The 18,571-nt window shown below is 43.8% G+C and overlaps 1 protein-coding gene across 2 annotated transcripts in view; it reads right to left on the bottom strand.

Moving 5' to 3' along the window:
• Ak9 (adenylate kinase 9) overlaps positions 1 to 18,571 on the bottom strand; it is a 105,827-nt gene that overhangs the window by 85,711 nt on the left and 1,545 nt on the right. For both annotated transcript variants that reach the window (XR_009587922.1, XM_060373287.1), the window contains exons 2-7: positions 11,394 to 11,521; positions 9,309 to 9,372; positions 7,671 to 7,723; positions 7,469 to 7,565; positions 5,638 to 5,750; positions 236 to 421 (exon numbers count right to left, since the gene is read on the bottom strand). Coding sequence is in view for 1 of the 2 variants with exons in the window: in XM_060373287.1 (XP_060229270.1) it covers positions 236 to 421; positions 5,638 to 5,750; positions 7,469 to 7,565; positions 7,671 to 7,723; positions 9,309 to 9,372; positions 11,394 to 11,510 (630 nt within the window). In the remaining variant the exon portion in view is untranslated. The remainder of the gene's footprint in view (positions 1 to 235; positions 422 to 5,637; positions 5,751 to 7,468; positions 7,566 to 7,670; positions 7,724 to 9,308; positions 9,373 to 11,393; positions 11,522 to 18,571) is intronic.

Raw genomic sequence — 18,571 nt, 5'->3', positions numbered from 1 at the left:
CGTGTGAAAATGCCAAGACCAAACCCATTGTTCTGTGCAATTAATATAGACCAATTTTAACGAACGTATTTAAAAAATCAAATAGCTCTGAAAACATGGGGTACTTTTAGATATCTCCTCCTGACATAAAAATGTAAAACTTAGTTTTCTCTGGCACCTGCTCTTCCCCTTGCTGTCACTTAATCACAGTAGAGTTTAAAGGGTCTCCCATGATAATGGCTGCAGTGGACATTACCTCCTCCTCCTCTTGCTCTTCTTCCTCTTCTTCCTCTTCAGGTTTTCCTTCTTTGGTGGGCTCCCGCTTCTTTTTCTTGCGGCTCCCAATGATTTCAGGGTCCCACTGCTCTCTGGTGTATACGTAGCCTGTAGCACTGTGCTGTCTTTGCCCAGAAATTCTTTGGCACAAATCGTAGTCGCCACACTAAGAAACATTATTAAGTCATTTAAACCATTCGATTTCCTAGGAAAGGCAGGCTTACATTAAGCCATATGAGAGAGATAGGCAGAATAATTATCCATTTAATGACATACTGTGTTGTTGTTGTTGTTGTTTTTTCTCAGAATTCCCACTCCATAGTGTAGTCTTTTACAGAACCTCACCTTTGTAAGACCTTTGTAAGTCTGGTCATTTTTCTGAATTGCTCAGAGAGTGTAACTTTCCTTTTTATTCTGTCTATTTATTCTTTTAAGTATTTATTATTATTTTTACGTGTATGGGTGTTTTGCCTACATGTATGTCTGTGTCCCATGTATGTGCCTGGTACCCATGAAGGCCAGAAGAGAGTATCAGATTCCCTGTGACTGGAGTTATACAGCCTGTGAGCCACCGTATGGGTGCTAGGACTTGAACCTGGGTCCTCTGGAAGAGCAGCTGGCAAATTTTAGTACATGACTTGCATGCCAGGTCAGCAGTTTTGTTTGTCTGAAGTTAATATATTTGAGATTATCAGACATTTAAAATAGCAGAACAGTGAAAGGAATAAAAAATAGAACAGAAGACAGAAAATCTGCAAAGTTTCACAGGAAGATTTTTATTATTTTAGCTTAAAAAGGCTAAGAGGGAAGGAAATGAGGAAGAAATCCACGTATCTCCTACCAAAATATTGATATATTTGATAAATTTGTCATATTTATTGTCACTTTATGGACAAAATAAGACATAAAATTCAGGAAAGGGACCTGAAATATGTTATGTAGCCTTTTAATTCTGCAAATGGAGAAAACGTATCTCACATGGTTAACCAAAAACAAACAAACAAACAAACAAAAAACCTGCATCTTTCAAAATGCTTTCATGTGCTTGAATTTACTCCGCTCTCAAGCTAGCTAAAGGAAAGTAATCTAATATTATGACTAAAGCCATTACCATCTGTAACAGCACGTTCTGGTGCTTTGTATTTGACTAATTGCTTTTCCCCCTTTGTATTTGGACTAACTGTTTTTCTTAACATTTAAGAGCAAACCCTCATGTACACCAAAAGGATGCTGGGTAACATTGCCTCCAAATTATCCCTGATTAGCCAATAAAGGCCTATACCTGGGCAGGGCCAAAGTAAGGTAGGCAGAGCGGAGGTTCTTGGGCTTGGAGGACAGAAGATCATGGGAGGGGAAGAGAGGAAAGAGAGACAGGAAAGGAGAAGGAAAAAAAGCAGAGTTGTAAAAAAAAAAATGTTTGCTCTGAGAATTGGTGATGGAGAGAAGCAGCCAAGATGGAAAGCATGTGTGAGTATTTATGGGATTGTGGATGGGAAGGAGCGCAGATAGGAATGGTTAGAGCATGACAAGGGGTGCTGGCTGGACTATGGTGGTTTGTAAAAAGAAGTTAGGGGGTTGGTTTCTGCCTATTCCCAGTGTATAGGCACATTACAATCTATTAAGTGTCTGTGTCTGTTATTGATAAAAGGGGGGGGGTTTAAAAATTAACTGCTTAGTAATCTATGGATTAATACAAATATTCATTTTTTTCTACAATAACTATCTCAGGTGACAATGTCGCATGGTGGCCTTCTCATCTACACCTGAGTTCTCTATGTGCTTTTTTTTTTTTTTTATTTTAGTAACGAAGGTGATGGCTCGAGACTGTAAATCCTGAATGCTCTGAATGTTTTATAGGATTAAAAAAAAATTGGATGAGGGGATGGGGAGTTGTTCAGTGGGTTAAAGTGCTAGCTGAGCAAACCTGATGAGCTGCGTTCGGTTGCCGGGAGCCATGAAAACTGGATGTAGAAGCGAACGTCTGTGATGCCAGCCCTCCTGCAGGGAGACTCTCAGAACAGGTCCCTGCCCCCTTCCCCACGGCACATGTGCCAACACTCATGCACAGATAAATTCAGCGCTTTAAATATCTAGAAGAATCTAGTCTGTGTTTAGTGATGGTGAGACTCAAGCGGCGGACGCACCTCCTCTGGAGAGCTGCTATGGATTTCTGTGCCCCCGACAATTTACTAAGAACGGGGTCGTTTAGCCACTCCAAAAAACATTGCCAGGAGCCAGGTGTGGGAGGGAACTCGTGCAATCCCAGCACCGCGCAGGCTGAGGCAGGAGGATTGAGAGTTGGAAGCCATCTTGGGAAACATAGGGTTTTTTTTTATTGTTGTTGTTGTTGTTTTTTAAAGCATTTGTGATTCTGATGACAACCATATTCAGAAAAACAGAAGCAGCAAGGAACTGTGGATGCGCTCTTGCGCCGTTTCGAATTTCTTCGTGCTATCTCTCTGCAGAGAATGCTTGGGTACTTAGTGACGCAGACTTTCCTCTGGGCCTCCTACGTTTTCAACAGAGGGATTTTAACTAATTCAGGTACTTTTACAAAAGAACTATAGATTTGTAGGCAGCAACCATGAAGTCAGTAAGGGGCCCTGATGGGGTGCAGACGGGGTTTCTTAAGGTTAATAAGCTTGATCACCACCTGGAAGACAGACAGCTCAACCTGACAGTTGGGTGCTGCTCCCACAGTTTCTGATTCTTGCCTCAGGAATTTGCATTTGAGCAGGCATCAGGACACTGCTGCCACCTGCTCTAGGTGCCTGCTGGCCACAAGTGTTCTCTGTAGCATAAACCCCTTCCGAGTACCATGGACGCCTGACACTTTGTCTCGAAAGATGTAATACATGTAAACGTTTACCTGTAATCTAAAGGAGACTTATGGATGCCGAGACTCATGCATGGGTCCCAAGATGGAGACTTCTAGGCTACAGAAATCACAGGCTTTTATCCAGCTCACCCCGAGCCACTGAGAAGCTTGCATAGCACTGGCTTGTGGGCTCCTCTCTGCGGTGCACAGTGGTAGCCAAGAGAGCGGCTCGCTCTCCCGTTTACAAAGGGACTAAGTCAAGGCCTTCATTCACTCTGTGGAGCCTTCCCGTGTTGTGATTTTTATAGAAGACTTTTCGTTTTTACTGGGAGACTTGTTCTTTCCAAGGAATGGCTCACCTCTTGACCAGTAACTAATCACAGTTCCCCCTTTTGCTGCTTCTGGTTCTGAGGCACGTGGGGTTAGTTTTAATGGTCAAATTGGCACAAGCTAGGATTATCTGGGAAGAGTCTCACCTAGGGGCTGTCCGGATCAGACTGGCCTGTGGGCTTGTTTGTGGAGGACTGTCTGTTGCTTTAAATTGATACTTTAAATGGGATGACACAGCCTGAAATTAGGTTGTATGTCATGTGCCCTTCTCCCTAACCCCCTACTCTTTCACACACCACCCCCCGACCCGGCTTTGGGTCCTGGGCTACAGAAGACAGCAGGAAGTTAAGTAGTTAGCTTCTCTCTGCTCTTGACTGTAGATGTGATGCCTGACATTTCAGTTCCTGATCCTCGACTTCCCTGCCAGGATGGACCATGTCCTTGTTTTCTGTTGCTGTAATAAACGCCACTAGCAAAAATAACTCAGGGAAGGAGGAGGGTTGGCTTACATCTCCAAGCAACAGTCCATCACTGAAGGAAGTCAGGGCAGGGACCTGGAGCGGAAACCGTGGAGGAAGCCGCACACTGGCCTGCTTGCTGACTCAGTGCTCAGCCATTGTAGGCTGGGCCCTCCCGCCTCAGTTATTGGAATGCCTCACACACACACTCAGGGGCCAACCTGAGACGGACAAATTCCTCCACTGAGGGCCCTGCCTCCACTTCCCAGGTGACTCTGTGGCAGGCAGGAAATAAAAACCAACCAGCGGAGACCGTACCTAGGATTGTAAAACGAACATTTTCTCCCTAGGCTGCCTTTTGTCAAGGTATTTTTGCCACAGCAGAAATGAAACTAGAAAAACTTGGAGACAAATTCAGTACTGTGACTTAAATAATAGTAAATATTTGGGGCCTTTCCACCCATGTGCTCTCTACACCAACCTTTAATTCCCCATGCAATCTGCATTTTACTTCCTGGGACATCATATTTGATTTTAGCTACTTTATCTTCTTCCTCTGTTGACAAGTGTTCATACGTGGAAATCCTCAAGTTTTATTATTTTTTAATAAATTATTTCTTTTTATTTTATGTGCATTGGTGTTTTGATTGCAGGTATGTATGTCTGTGTGAGGGTGTTGGATCTTCCAGAACTAGAGCTACAGACGTTAACTGCCATCGAGGTGCTGGGAATTGAACCCAGGTCCTCTGGAAGAGCAGATAGTGCTCTTAACCACTGAGCCATCTCTCTAAACCCAAGAGTTTGTTTGTTTGTTTGTTTGTTTGTTTTTGTTTCTGTTTTAATTTGGTCTTACTACATTGACCGGGCCTCACCTCAAGTTCTTACTTCTTCTGCCTAAGCCATCCGTGTGCTAAGACGCTCAGTCATGCGTCGCCACACCTGGCCTGCTCAGAAGTTTGACTTGTTCCTGCCCACGGCACAGTCAGCACTAGGAGGCTGTGCTAGAGTGCGCAGCCCTAGAGAAAGCCTCCTTTCTCTCTCAGAGCTGCCCCTGACACACCCCTGAGTCTCAGCATCACCTAAGCTTGTGACTCATTTTCACAGAAACAAGTAGATGCTGTCATATCAGATGCTGTCATATCAGATGCTGTCATATCAGATGCTGTCATATCAGATTCATATCAGAGTCATTGATTTATATCTCATTTTGAAGAAAAGGAGCACTATAGAGAGGCGAGTAATAGGAGAGAAGAGAGAAGCAGGAAAGGTTCCTAGAGAAGCAGTGAACTACTGGTGAGCTTGTTGGGGGATGGGGCAGCGAGGGAGGGGCTGCCAGGCCGGGATCTGATGTGGCAATACCCACGCGGCCTTGCAGAGTTAGCTATGGTTTAGTCTGGTGATGGGGCGAGAAAGAGTTTCAGGTTGGTGGAGCTTCAAGAGCAAAAGCACAGTCTCGGGGTACGTAAATCACTGTTTCCACAACTACCCATAAAGCATAGAAACACGGTCTGAGCAGATGGCTTGATGCTTAAGAGCATGGACTGTTCCTGCGGTGAACCTAAGTCCCAGAGCCCACAGGCTCACAACTGCCTCTAGCTCCAGCCTTGGGGGATTCAACACCCTCTTCTGGCCTTAGGCATCTGTACTCATATGCATAGACACCCCCCCCGAAACACTATTAAAAATAAAATAAATGTTTTTATTTTAAAGTATGAAAGCATTCCTTGAATTTAAGTTTCCTGAAAAACTGTCCCAGGAAACGACTAATATCCTTACCTTAATATTGATTATGATATCGGGTTGCAATTCTAAATTTTTAATGAGCTCTATTTGCTTGAAAGTGTTCGTAGAATCTAGTGAGAGTGACGGTATTTCAGTGATGATATAACCTGTAAAATATAAGTTAACAACTTGTAATATTATCACCATGTGGGAGCATGACTTTATTATAATTACTTTATAAAGTATTACACAGTTAATAACGAGTAAGTCCAATTCATAAAACTATCTGTCACAAATTGTGAATTAATAGTTATTGCCACATGAAGTGGAGCTATGAATAATGATTTTCTGATTTAAAAAATTACCAAGCGAGGAAGAAACATCTTTAAAAATTCCAAGTTGGTGGCAGGCAAGATGGCTCAAGGGGTGAAGGTATTTGTCACAAGCCTAGTGACAGTTCCCCAACATTCATATGATAAAGGAGCGAACAAACTCCCTCAAGTTGTCCTCTGACCTCTGCATGTGTGCTTCCCCCTACCCATAATAATAAGTAAATTTTTTCAATTCTTTTTAAAAATCTGTCAGTTCATTTTAGACGAGACACTTAGGAAAAAAAAAATTCCATGCTAATACTTCTTTTAACTCAGGTTAGAAGTGGTCATACGACCTTTTATGTGATCTATTATTTTATCCTTAAATTATTATCTAATATGCATGTTGGGTACATGCCTATTGTATCTATGTCTGTTATAGAGAGTCATGAAAAACCCATGCACTCTCTGTATAGCTTAAGGGACAGAGCACAATATGATTTGGGCTTAGAACATCTATTGGCTTGCATTCTCACATAGAAGCCTAACTCTTCTCAGAGAAATGTGGGGACCATTGTCATATGGACTTCCTTAATATATTTTTAAATTATGTCACTTGCTTGCCCAAGAAACTTTTCTCTTATTAGTAAAAATATGTCTCAATTCCTCAGCTGGAAACTTGTCTTAATTAGGTTTTTTGTTTGTTTGTTTGGTTGGTTTTTGTTTGTTTGTTGATTGGTTTGTTTGCTTGCTTGCTATTAAGTGTCACCATGGCCACTGCAAGTCTTGTAAGGGAAAACATTTAACTGGGGCTGGCTTACAGTTCAGAGGTTTAGTCCGTTATCATCATGGTGGGAAACATGGCAACCTCCAGGCAGGCGGGGTGCTGGAGAAGGAGCTGAGAGTTCCACATCTTGACACACAGGCAGCAGGAGGAGACTGTGTGCCACACTGGGTGAGCATAGGAGAACTCAAAGCCCGCCCCTATGCTGACACACTTCCTCCAACCGAGTCACACCTCCTAATAATGCCATTCCCTAAAGGCCAAGCATTCAAACACATGAATCTACCGGGGGGGAGGGGGCATACCTGTTCAAACCACCACAGCCTTCAATACATTTTTCTGCTATTTTATTTTATTTTATTTAGAATACTTTTGTAAAAAGTAAATTAAGTGACATAGGTGCTTCCGAGACAAATGATACTATCTGTTGCTTTTCTCATCATTTGCTTTGATACAGTTTTTACCGTGCCGTATTCCATGTTGAATCCCTGTATTCTTGTGTAGCTTTTTAGATTTTGGTCCTGAGAAGTGAACCCAGGCAGGCCTTCGACTGTGCTAGGCAAGTGTTCTATCACCCAACCAGGTTTTCAGCCCCAACTTCAGCACCTTAACAGTTACAAACTTCTCCCTTAACTCTCTTCTGGGATGTCTTTCTCCCAAGGGTGTGTTTATGCTGGGCGAGCGGGAGAGATGTGGAGTTTCAGGGGAAAACAGCTTCAGCTCAGCTGGGTCTGTGGGATTCCCGAGTCAGAGCAGCAGGAGGAGGATGCAGACGCGCGCGCGCACCTACCGAAGTGAGAGACTTCTGGAGACTTGAGCTTCTCCAGGATCAGCTTGACGATCAGCTCGTCCGGGATGCTCTGACCGCTCAGCAGCAGCGACTGCAGCTACAACAAGCACAGATACTGGACATTACCGCAGCTCTCTACCTGGGACGCGCAATTGGGGGGGGTCATCGCAGTAACCGTGAAATGCTAGATTTATTTGCTCACCATTGTTCCCGTTTCGGTGTCGGCGGCAATGTGTTCCTCCAGAATCGAGAGAGCTAAAACATGAGTTCAAAAAATATGAGTGCGGGACGACACAGTAAGAAACGTTTTCTAAAGGTTTGGTAACTGGTAGCAGAGATGAATGGGGGGTGGGGGCGCGCATCACCTGAGACTATACGGAGGAATTAAGGGAAGAGCTGAGGTGCGTCACAGCCCCAGATGCCAGGAATTTATAGAAGCCGTGTTATTCTTTAAGACTTCCCAGACTTTTTAATTTAAAAAAGGGGGGAGGTGGCCCCTGACTGAGATAGATGACTGGTTTGGTAGAGGACCCACAGGGCTGGCACAGAGCCCTCTGTTACTCCAGGTCTGGAGGATGCCAGCCCTCTTCTGGCCTCCATGGGCATCAGGCACACACGTGCTGCACACTCATATCAGAAGGCAAAATACCCATACACATGAAACAGAAGAAATAACTTTTTTTTTTTAAGAAGAACATTTCAGGGTTCCATATGAGCGTGCTCTCCGCTACCACGTGTGGAGCAGACTCCACACACATACACAAAATTGTGGCATCTCACTTTTACCGAGAGCACTCGGAATACCCATTTCATAGCATCCTTGCCAACAGTTCTTTTGGTGAGTTTAATGATTCATCACCGACTTGTTAGGCAAAGATGGATCAGTGTTAGTTTTTAAAAACTGCCGAGAGATTCGGCTTTTCTTACATTTCTTAGATTCTAGTTTTATGAGTGTTGTGTGTGTACACGTACGTGTGCACAATGTGTGTGTGTGTGTATATATATGGGCACTGGGCATGTATGCATTTGTGTGTGTGTGTGTGTACACATGTGGACATGTGAGCACGTGCGTGTGGAAGCTGGAGGTCAGTCTCGGCTCTCACTCCTCAGCAGCTATCCGCTTTGCAGGCTCCGGGGCTCACCTGCCAGTTAGGCTAGGCTGGCCGGCCGGGGAGCTCCAGGGATCCTCCGGTCTCTGCCTGTCCAGCACAGGGTTTGCAAGCATGTGCCACCACACCTGTCTTGCTGTTTATTATACAGATGCTGAAGGTGGAGCTCAGGTCCCCATGCTTGTGTGACCGTGCCCTCAGTCCCTTCTGTTATGAATTTCCTATTCATGCTTTCCTTACTTTTCTATTAGGAGATAAATAGCTTTACTGACTAGAAGGGTGTGTTAGTGTTGGTGTGTGTGTGCGTGTGTGTGTGTGTGTGTGTGTGTGCATCAGCCTGTTGTCTTACATACTGCAGAGAACTTAAGGAAACTTATAAATAAAAAATACACTCTTTTCCAATAAAGGTCCTAAAGTTCTGGGGAATTCTTTTAAAAAAGAGCTTCGGTTCTTTCTTTTTTCATCTCTAAGGAGAAGATGCTCTCACACACACACATAAACAGTTCTGATGGAAACAGAAGCTTAGAGGAAAGGTGGAGCCAAAGACATTGGATAAACACGACTGTGTTGATGCTATTAGAAAGTTGGTAAGAATCATGTGGACAGATGTGGGATGAGGGAACATGACAAAATATTAATTATAGAATCTTAGCTGGGTGGTTATTATGGAATCTTATTTTGTGAATCTTTGAAAATTTTCATACTAAAATATTGAAAAGAATTAAATTTACCTTCAACACGAATACATTTCCAAATCTGTGCTATGTTACGCGCTAATGTTGTCTTCCCACATCCCTTTAAAAGAGAAACGCTATTTAAAATACAACAAAACATCCATTTCATGGGTAAGCAGAAGCAACAATTTAAAGAATTCTACTGATGGTTATCATTACATAAATGTTTGTCCTATAAAATGAAGGAGGCCCAGCATATTTAGAACTTCACTTTCTCCACTAGTTCTTGTATATCTCACATATCCTGGGCTTATTCACATACACTATCACTTAAGGAAGTTGGGAAGCTATACCTGAAATCAGGAAGCTGTACCATCAGGATGTGGCAAAAATATGTAATTCCAATTATAAATCACTATAAAATATATTGAGATTTGTCATTTTATTTTCTTTCTAAAGGAAAATGGAAATTTTGGTGACTTCCATTGAATAATTTTCTTTTTCTCCTCTTCTTTTTGTAGTACTGGGGTTCAACATATTGTGCCTACGTAGGTGAGAACCTTTTACGGAGCGATATCATTGGACCTGCATTAATACCTTATTCTGAGATGGAACCTCAGTAAGCGGCACAGGCTGGCCTAGAACTCACTCTGCAGTCAGAGTAAGCTTTAAGGTTGTGATCCTTCTGCCTCAGCCTCCTAAGCTGCTGTGAAAGCAGCCTCAGCTCATTTAAAGTTAAGAGCTGGTAAACCTGTAACTGATGTCTTTGCAGATTATTGTATTTCAAAGCTAAAGGGCCGTTCTTGTGAAGTGGTATTTGTGTCTGCATGTTGTCAGCAATGGCGTTTAAAGCCATGTTTTTAGAAACAAAATGAGAATTGTTGGAAATACTTCTTGGTGCACGTCCTATAGTTTCTATCAGAAATTAAGGTGAAGATGGGATCTCCCTTAGCCACCACTGTTCTGGAAGTTTCCCAACTGAACAGCCCAGTCCTCTAATGACCAACTAGCTCTGTGGCTGAAAGCAGAACGCACATGGAGGTCCTGCCCACAGCTGCCTAGAAGCCAAGAACCTTGCAACAGCCCCTCTGTATTCTTCCCATTGTGTAGGAAGACAATACTTATTCTCTAACATTCTACATGCCCACTGCCCCTCAGCACCTTCCAGTGTTTCAGACACCCCTGTTCATCTCATATATCTAAGAGCCTCACAACAAGGTTCTAAGCAGATCTTACATTCAAATAAAATATGAAATAACCTTAGGTATCAAACCAGGAACAATCACTATGAAACAGAGTTTTGATAAGTTTTTTCTTAAATTTTAAAACAAATTTTCCTTAAAATATTTAAACAAACATCAGCACTGTCTAGGGCCTTTTGTGGTGCACAGCATAAGAAGAAAGATAGTTGTTGGTGTAATGCTCTTGTGGAATGTATACAATTTACCTTTGTTCATTCAAATGCTGATTTCTCTACCCCACTATCTGGTTTCAGTCTAGACATTGTATCATAATACAATGATGCTTATTCTAAGCATCACCTGCCTCAAGTTTGTGGAAACATGCTTCCATTTGTTCTCTGTATCGTCAATAAAACAACCAGCCAATGCTGAGCAATGGAGAGAATAGGGTGGGACATCTTGGTCTGGAGGGGAGGAGAAAGAAGCAAGTGGGAGGAGTTAGGGAGGAGAGATTGGCAGGAGAGGACATGGAAACACCAGGAGAGATGAACTGGCCCTAAGATATGACTAAAAGCAAATATAATGTGGGAAATCTGAATGGGAGGAAACTATGCGGGCCTGGAGGTTTAGAATGGGGTAATCATTGCCTAGCGTTGTGCTCTAGGTTAATTAAATAAATCCTAGTCTCTGTGTGATGATTTGGGTATACAGCTGGTTTAGGAATAACCACTGTTTAACTAAAAGATAAGTCAATAATAAATATTAATAATCAACAACAAATAGTTATGAACCTAATACCAATACTATATCAGAGTTGAAGTGATGTTATATATAAAAAAAATCTATCAGACACTAAAAAAAAAATGTGACCATGCTTTGTGGTTTTTATTCTTGTATGGTAATGTAAGATTGCGATTTTAAAATTAAAATACTAAACCACGTGTTAGAAGAGACAACTTACTGGTTTTCCAAATACAAGAAAGCAAACAGGTTTGGACAACAAAAAGTTTCTCTCGGTTTCATCTTCATTAAAGATATCTGTGAAAGGTTGTTCTTCTGTTTTCTCTTTAAAAGCCATAATATAAAACACTACAATAAAAAAAAAAAGGCAAAACTGAAGGGCTCATACTGTTAGAACAGGAAGGCAGGGCCGCCATGAATTTACCTAGCCCAGGAATAATTCCATATCATCGAACATTTGAGAGAGGAACAGCACATCACCAAAGCTTTTAAAAGACAGGTCAACATGTCCAAAAGACCAAATGAAAAACACATATTGTAATACTTATTAAATTTCTACAAGGCAGACCTTTAAATCATTTTTGGAAAGCTTTTTCTAGTTTGAACTGTTAAGTAGATTTTTGGGCACAGCTTTCTACTTTAAATAATATGTCTGTAACAGCAGATTTTAATTTATGCTGCTTTTGTTGGAATGAATTAGAAATAAATTGGGTTAGTTAGTTTTTGGATTTGTTTGTTTCTGTACAAAGACCATATCTTATTTTCAAGCACTTAAAATTGCTTACATATTTGAACCAATAAAATGTTTACCCATATAATGAATCTATTGTATAAATAATAAAAATAACAGAAATAATTTTCTTGACTACAATGAAATAATTATGAATCTTTTTAACGTCCCATTTTTTACTTTTTAATATAATTTTCTATTTATTACAGTTTATTCACTTTGTATCCCAGCTGTAGCCCCGTCCCTCATTTCCTCCTAATCCTACACTCCTTCCCTCCCCTCATCTCCTCCCATGCCCCTTCCCCAGCCCCCGACAGTAGACCCTCCCCTTCCATCTGACCCTAGCCAATCAGGTCTTATCAGGACTGTCTTTCATAGTCTTCTTCTGTGGTCTAGTCAGGCTGCTCCCCCCTCAGGGGGAGGTGATCAAAGAGCCAGCCACTGAGTTCATGTAAGAGACAGTCCATGCTCCCCTTATTAGGGAGTCCATTTGGAGACTGAGTTGCCATGGGCTACCTCTGTGCAGGGAGTCTAGGTTATCTCCATGAATGGTCCTTGGTTGGAGTATCAGTCTCAGAACTGACCCCTAGGCCCAGAATTTTTGGTTCTGCTGCTCTCCTTGTGGAGCTCCAGACCCTTCCGAGAGTCTTTCTATCTCCCCTTTCTTTCAAAAGATTGCCTGCAATCTGCCTAAAGTTTGGCTATGAGTCTCAGTATATGCTTAATATCCTACTGGGTAGAGTCTTTCAGAGGCCCTCTGTGGTAGGCTCCTGTCTTGTTCTTTATTTTCACCTTCTTCCAATATCTATCCCATTTGCCTTTCTGAATGAAGATTAAGCATCATACCCGGGGTCCTCCTTCTTGCTTAGCTTCTTCAGGTGTACAGATCTTAGTATGATTATCCTATATTATGTCTAATATCCACTTATAAGTGAGTATATACCATGTATGTCTTTCTGCTTCTGGGATAGCTCACTCAGGATGATCTTTTCTAGTTCCCACCATTTACCTGCAAATTTTATGGTTTCCTTGTTTTTAATTGCTGAGTAGTATTCCATTGTGTAAATAAAGAACTCAAGAAGTTAAAAAGCAACAGAGCAAATAATCCAATTAAAAAAATGGGGTACAGAGATAGAGAATTCTCAATAGAGGAATATGGAATGTCAGAAAAACACTTAAAGAAATGCTCAACATTCTTACTCATCAGAGAAATGCAAATCAAAACGACCCTGAGATTTCACCTTACACCCATCACAATGGCTAAGATCAAGAACTCAAGTGACAACTCATGGTGGAGAGGATGTGGAGAAAGGGGAACCCTCCTCCACTGCTGGTGGGAATGTAACCTTGTACAACCACTTTGGAAATCACTTTGTGGTTTTCATTCTTGTATGGTAATATAAGATTGTGATTTTAAAATTAAAATATTATACCACATGTTAGAAGAGACAATTAGGAAGAGTGCTACCTCAAGATCCAGCTATACCTCTCCTAGGCATATATTCAAAAGATGCTCAAGTACACAACAAGGACATTTGCTCAACCATGTTTGTAGCAGCTTTATTCGTAATAGCCAGAATCTGGAAACAGAAATTGTGGTATATTTACACAATGGAATACTACTCAGCAATTAAAGTCCCAATTCTTGAGAACTATAACTCTATCTATCTATCTATCTATCTATCTATCTATCTATCTATCTATCTATCTATCTACTTTCACACATCAATATACACACACAAATTAAAAATTATAAAATGTTAAATTTATGATTAGCACTATTAGTATAAATTTAAAAAGAATAAGAGAATTTAAAGATGTAAGCAACAGAAATAAAATAAAATATTGGAAATAAATTCTAACAGATTAGTTTGAAGAGGAAAACTTTAACAGACTGGATTTTTGGTAGGCATTTGACAGACTGGATTTTTGGTAGGCATTTCTTCAAATGATAAGCAAGTCCTGACTCTCTTCCTGGACCAGTGTTTCCTTGGGGGAAGCTAATGCCTTCTCTCAGTTATTGCTCTAGAAACAATGTCTAGATAATGTGGAGGGCAAACGCTTTTGAGAGACACATTCACCTAGGTTGACCAGATTAGAGATTGTGGCCGCTTCAGCCCTTTGCCGTAACTGATGGCTTAACATTCAGGTAATGACGCCCACAGATTCAATTCGCTGCGGGTAGGGTTCCTAAAAGCTTGGATGAAGCAGAGACCCACAGTAACCGAACTGCTGGAAACACTTCTGCAAATGATCAGAGGAAGGTGTGGAAGGTTCCCAGAACTGTTAAGTTAGAGAGAAATTATTGAGGCCAGAGAATTCGTCAGCGTGCTGTGCCCTCTGGAATGGCAAGGGATCCCCCTTCACCAAGTCCATATGAACAGAACACGTATGGAGACACTGGCCTCAATAAGGAGTTCCATGTAGCCATGTCCTTTGTAGCCCAGGGCTGAGGGCAGAGGTAAGGCTATCTTGGTTCTAGGTTCCCATGAGTCCCGGGAGATGAATGACTTTGAAAGAGCAGAGGCCGTTTATGAACAAAAATTCAAACCCGGAAGCCATCTTACGGTTTTATTGCTGTGGAGAGACATTATGACCACGGCAACTTAAAACAAACAAACAAACAACTTTTTATTGATTCTTTGTAAATTTCACATCATGCACCCCAATTCCACTCATCTCCCTGCCTCTCTGTATCGGCCCTCCACCCTTGCAACCTCCCTCTCAGAACAAAACAAGACAAAACAAAATTTGTCTCACCGGGAAGCTGTGGTGTGCCACAGTGTGTCACACCCTGTACCCTTTTGCCCAAGCTGCTTTAACTTGAAAATGCTCATTGCAATGAGTCATTGGTCAGGTTCGAGGCCTCCGGCTTCTGCTGAACTATCAATACTGGATCCTCAAGGGGGCTCCTCTTGGATACCCTCTTGTTGCCCTGTGTCATGAGGATCCTGCAGCTTTGGATCTGCAGGACTGGCCCCTTTTCCCGCTCCAGCAGCTCACAGATGGGGTGAATGTCGGGGGTGGGCCAACTCAAAGCCCTAGATCTGGGCCCAGGTGCAACGCCAGCTCTCCTGCTCTGCCCAGGTGAGGAGCGTGGCCGACACTCCTGCCTGCAACGGCTGGCAAGGAGCGGGACCAGCTCTCCTGCTCTCCTGCCCTTGGGGCTGGCTCACACACATCCACACCAGCAGGGCCAGCTCCGCCTCATGCAAGGCTCACAGTGATCTGCAGCAGTGTTGGGAACATGGTGGCATTCCTAAAGCTGCGGCTCAGGAGCGGGCAGTGTGAAGTGCTGGCTGACATACGTCTAAAAGAGAAAAGGAGCAACTGAACCCCATGTTGATATGTTGGCAGTCCCGGGGTACGTCGAGTCCTGCTTCCAGCCAAGGAGCTAATGCACTGAGGAGGAGGCTAGAAGTCCTTAAGAAGGGACTGGGTGACGCTCAAGTATTAACACTGGTGATGCTTCGGTTCTTTTCCAAGAGACGCTTGTAACCATCAGCAGGAGAAGTGTGGGAACTGACATATGTCTTTCAAGGACTGTTGAGCAGAGAGCCTTAGAGCTGAGTGAGTGCTGTGGCAGCCCATTGAGTGATACAATGGAGAACTGCAATAGAGTCTAAGCAGGTCTGGAAGGGCAAAAAATCAGGCTCATAAATATGTAGTCCCCACTCTGGGCCCTGTCCTCTGTGTCTTTTAGGTCAAAGCTCAGGTAGGGTTCCCTGGGAACAGCCGACGGAGAAAGAAAAACATCACAAGAGAATGTTGATGCAAGCTGTCAACAGAAACTGTCTGGATGTTAGTTCCGCTTGCAGGAAGCTCCCTGATAAATAGCGACTGAGGGAAATCTTCCTGCAGGCAGGGCTTAGACTTCCTCAAACTGGTGGGCGGTTCTGAATGGCTTCATCAGGGGCCTACGGGAGCAAGGTCTGAAGAGGAAAGGAACACTCAAACAGCCCACGACTGGACTTATAAAGAGTTTGGCAGATGCATTTAGAATGAGCTCTTAACCAGCCACACTTTCTTGTACAACCCCTTCCCTTTGAATGCAAGTGGGATCTGTGGCTTGCTTTTCGTGGTTATGTTATGCTATGCTATGCTATGTTATGTTATGCCATGCCATGCCATGCTATGATATATTATAATTGACTTCATCTTAGCAGTTGGAGAGAGACTTCCTGTGGGCTCAGAAGGAAGCTGCTGTGTTATAAGAGGACGATGCAGTAAGGAACAGTGTCTGGCCTCTGGAGTGGGGAGCAGCAGGTAGCCAACAGTTGAAGAGAAGAGAAGAGGAACCTCAGTCCTCATAACAGAGATGAGTTTTCTCGGTGATGGATCGGATCCTTTCCCAGTTGCGTATCCAATTGAAAGCATGTCTCGGTCAACACCGGAGTGCAGAGAACCCAGCTGACTTGTGCCAGGAGACTGTGAGCTAACAAATGTTTTAAGATGTTAAATTTGTAGCATTTTGTTCTGCGGCGTGGAAAGCCAGTTCCATTCACAAACTGTACACCGCACAAACAGGTGAGCAAGATGGCTACCCAGCAGGTGCCAGCCAGTCTCTCCCTGCTCCTCTTAGTCCCATGGGTTCGTCAATGGAAACACTAAGGTGGCAGGGCTGAGGTGAGAGAGACCGTGCCGTGACTTAATAAGGCTCTTTCACGTTACTCATAACAGACGTTCCACGTCTCCACAGCAAAGTGAGGCTAAGACTTTAATATGATACAGTCTCTCGAGGAGCCAGAACTCCCAGCATTGACAGACTAATTAGACAGGGCCTCTTACCACTGTGAGGGACCGGTGACATGGGACTGCGGTCAGAGGGTGAGTTTGCCTTCCCCATCTGTAGGCTTGTCTGATTTATCATCACGGATCTCCTATAATATTCCCTTGGGCAAATGGAAGGAACTAGAAAAGATCATCCTGAGTGAGGTAACCCAGACCCAGAAAGACTTGGTACGTAATAAGGACACATTAGCCATAAAGTACAAGATAAACATGCTACAATTCACAGACCCGAAGAAGCCAAGGAGGGCCCAAGGGAGAATGCTTGAATCACACTCAGAAGAGGAAATTTAGACATCCGAAGTAGATGGTGGGAGGGAGCTGGGTGGGAGAGGGGATGGGGAAGGGGTGAAGTGGGGGTGAGGATCAGGAGTGGGGAGAAGGGTGGGGGGAGGACCCAGAGAGAGAATGGAAATCAGTGAGAAGGCATCTCTGGGACAGGTGAGACTCTCAGAAGTCTATGGGGTGACCCTAGCTGAGGGTTAAGCTAGCAGTGGGGGGTAAGGAGCCTGATGTCACACTTCCTCTAGCCAGGGGGGACTGCCAACCCACCCATAAAACCTTCCACCCAAAATCTGTCTTGCCTACAGGGAGTGTAGGGATTAAGATGGAGGATTAATGGAGGCTGAGGGAATGGCAAATCAATGACTGTCCCGACTTGAGAACCACCTCATGGGAGAGAGCTAGCCCCTGTCCCTGTTAATGGTGCTCTGCTGTGCGTGCAGACAGGAGCCTAGCATAACTGTCTTCTGAGAGGCTTCATCCAGCAGCTGATGGAAACAGAGGCAGAGACCCACAGCCAAACACTAGGCAGAGCTCGGGGAGTTGTGTGGAAGAGTGGGGGGGAAGGGCTGAGGTCAAGGACACCATGAGGAGACCTGCAGAGCAAACTCACCTGTGCCCGTGGCGGGCCTAGACCCCCTACACGTATGTAGCAGATGTGCAGCTTGGTCTGCCCTAACAGGGAGTGCCCTAACAATGGGAGTAGGGGCTGTCTCTGACTCTGTTCTCTGCCTTTGGATCCCTTTCCCCTAGCTGGGCTGCCTTGCCAGGCCTAGGTGGAGAGGATGAGCTTAGTTCTGCTGGGGCATGAGGTGCCAGGATAAGTTGGTACCCCCTTGGGGGCCTCCTGAGAAGAGAAGGGGGATAGGGAAGAGGGTGTGAGGGCAGGACTAGGAAGAAAGTAGGGAGGGGGCTGGGATCAGGCTGTAACGTGATGAAATAAATAAATTTTTAAAAAGGAAAGAAAAAAAATGCTGCCTTGGATCAAAGGATCCCCTCTACAGTAAAGTAAATATTGGAAGTGTGAGATCGACAGTCTCTGCCACACGCAAGCTCGCCGACAAGTTGCTGCTGTATTAGACAGGCCTCTCAGAGGTGCAGGTGTGCGCGGTTTACTGTGGTGTGGGATAGAGACAGCCATTTACTACAACAGGAGAGATGTGCTTGGAGCTGGGCGAGGGCAGGGGAAGTGGTCCTCATCCCCATTGCCCTGTGAGTGACTTGGGCAATTCTTTGATTGATTTGGGCAGTTTCTCTCAATTTTAGGCTCTCTCTGGTGGTGGTGGAGTGGGTTTGGTTGATAGGAGAGATGGTTGTGTCAGGGTTAAGAGATAAGAGATGGTTGTAAGCAGTTAAGGTTTGACAAAACTGAACCGACTGCCACCGATTGGTCATTTTTGGCTCCAAAAGCCTCTGAGGAGCCACTGCCCTGGCGGGGAGGAAGGTTTGCTTTTATATAGTTGGGATTGGAAGGGTAATCTCAAGCACGTGATTCTCTGGGATAGGTATTCATGCTATGACGCAGGAATGAAAGCTGGTTGCCTGCACGACAAGTAACTTAGACTCCCGTTAGTTCTGGCCAAGAGCAAGGAAAACCT

This window comes from Meriones unguiculatus, chromosome 20 (assembly GCF_030254825.1).
Source record: "Meriones unguiculatus strain TT.TT164.6M chromosome 20, Bangor_MerUng_6.1, whole genome shotgun sequence".
NCBI lineage: Eukaryota > Metazoa > Chordata > Mammalia > Rodentia > Muridae > Meriones > Meriones unguiculatus.
Note: the sequence above shows the minus strand (reverse complement) of the source record. Positions and strands in the feature narration are given on the sequence as shown.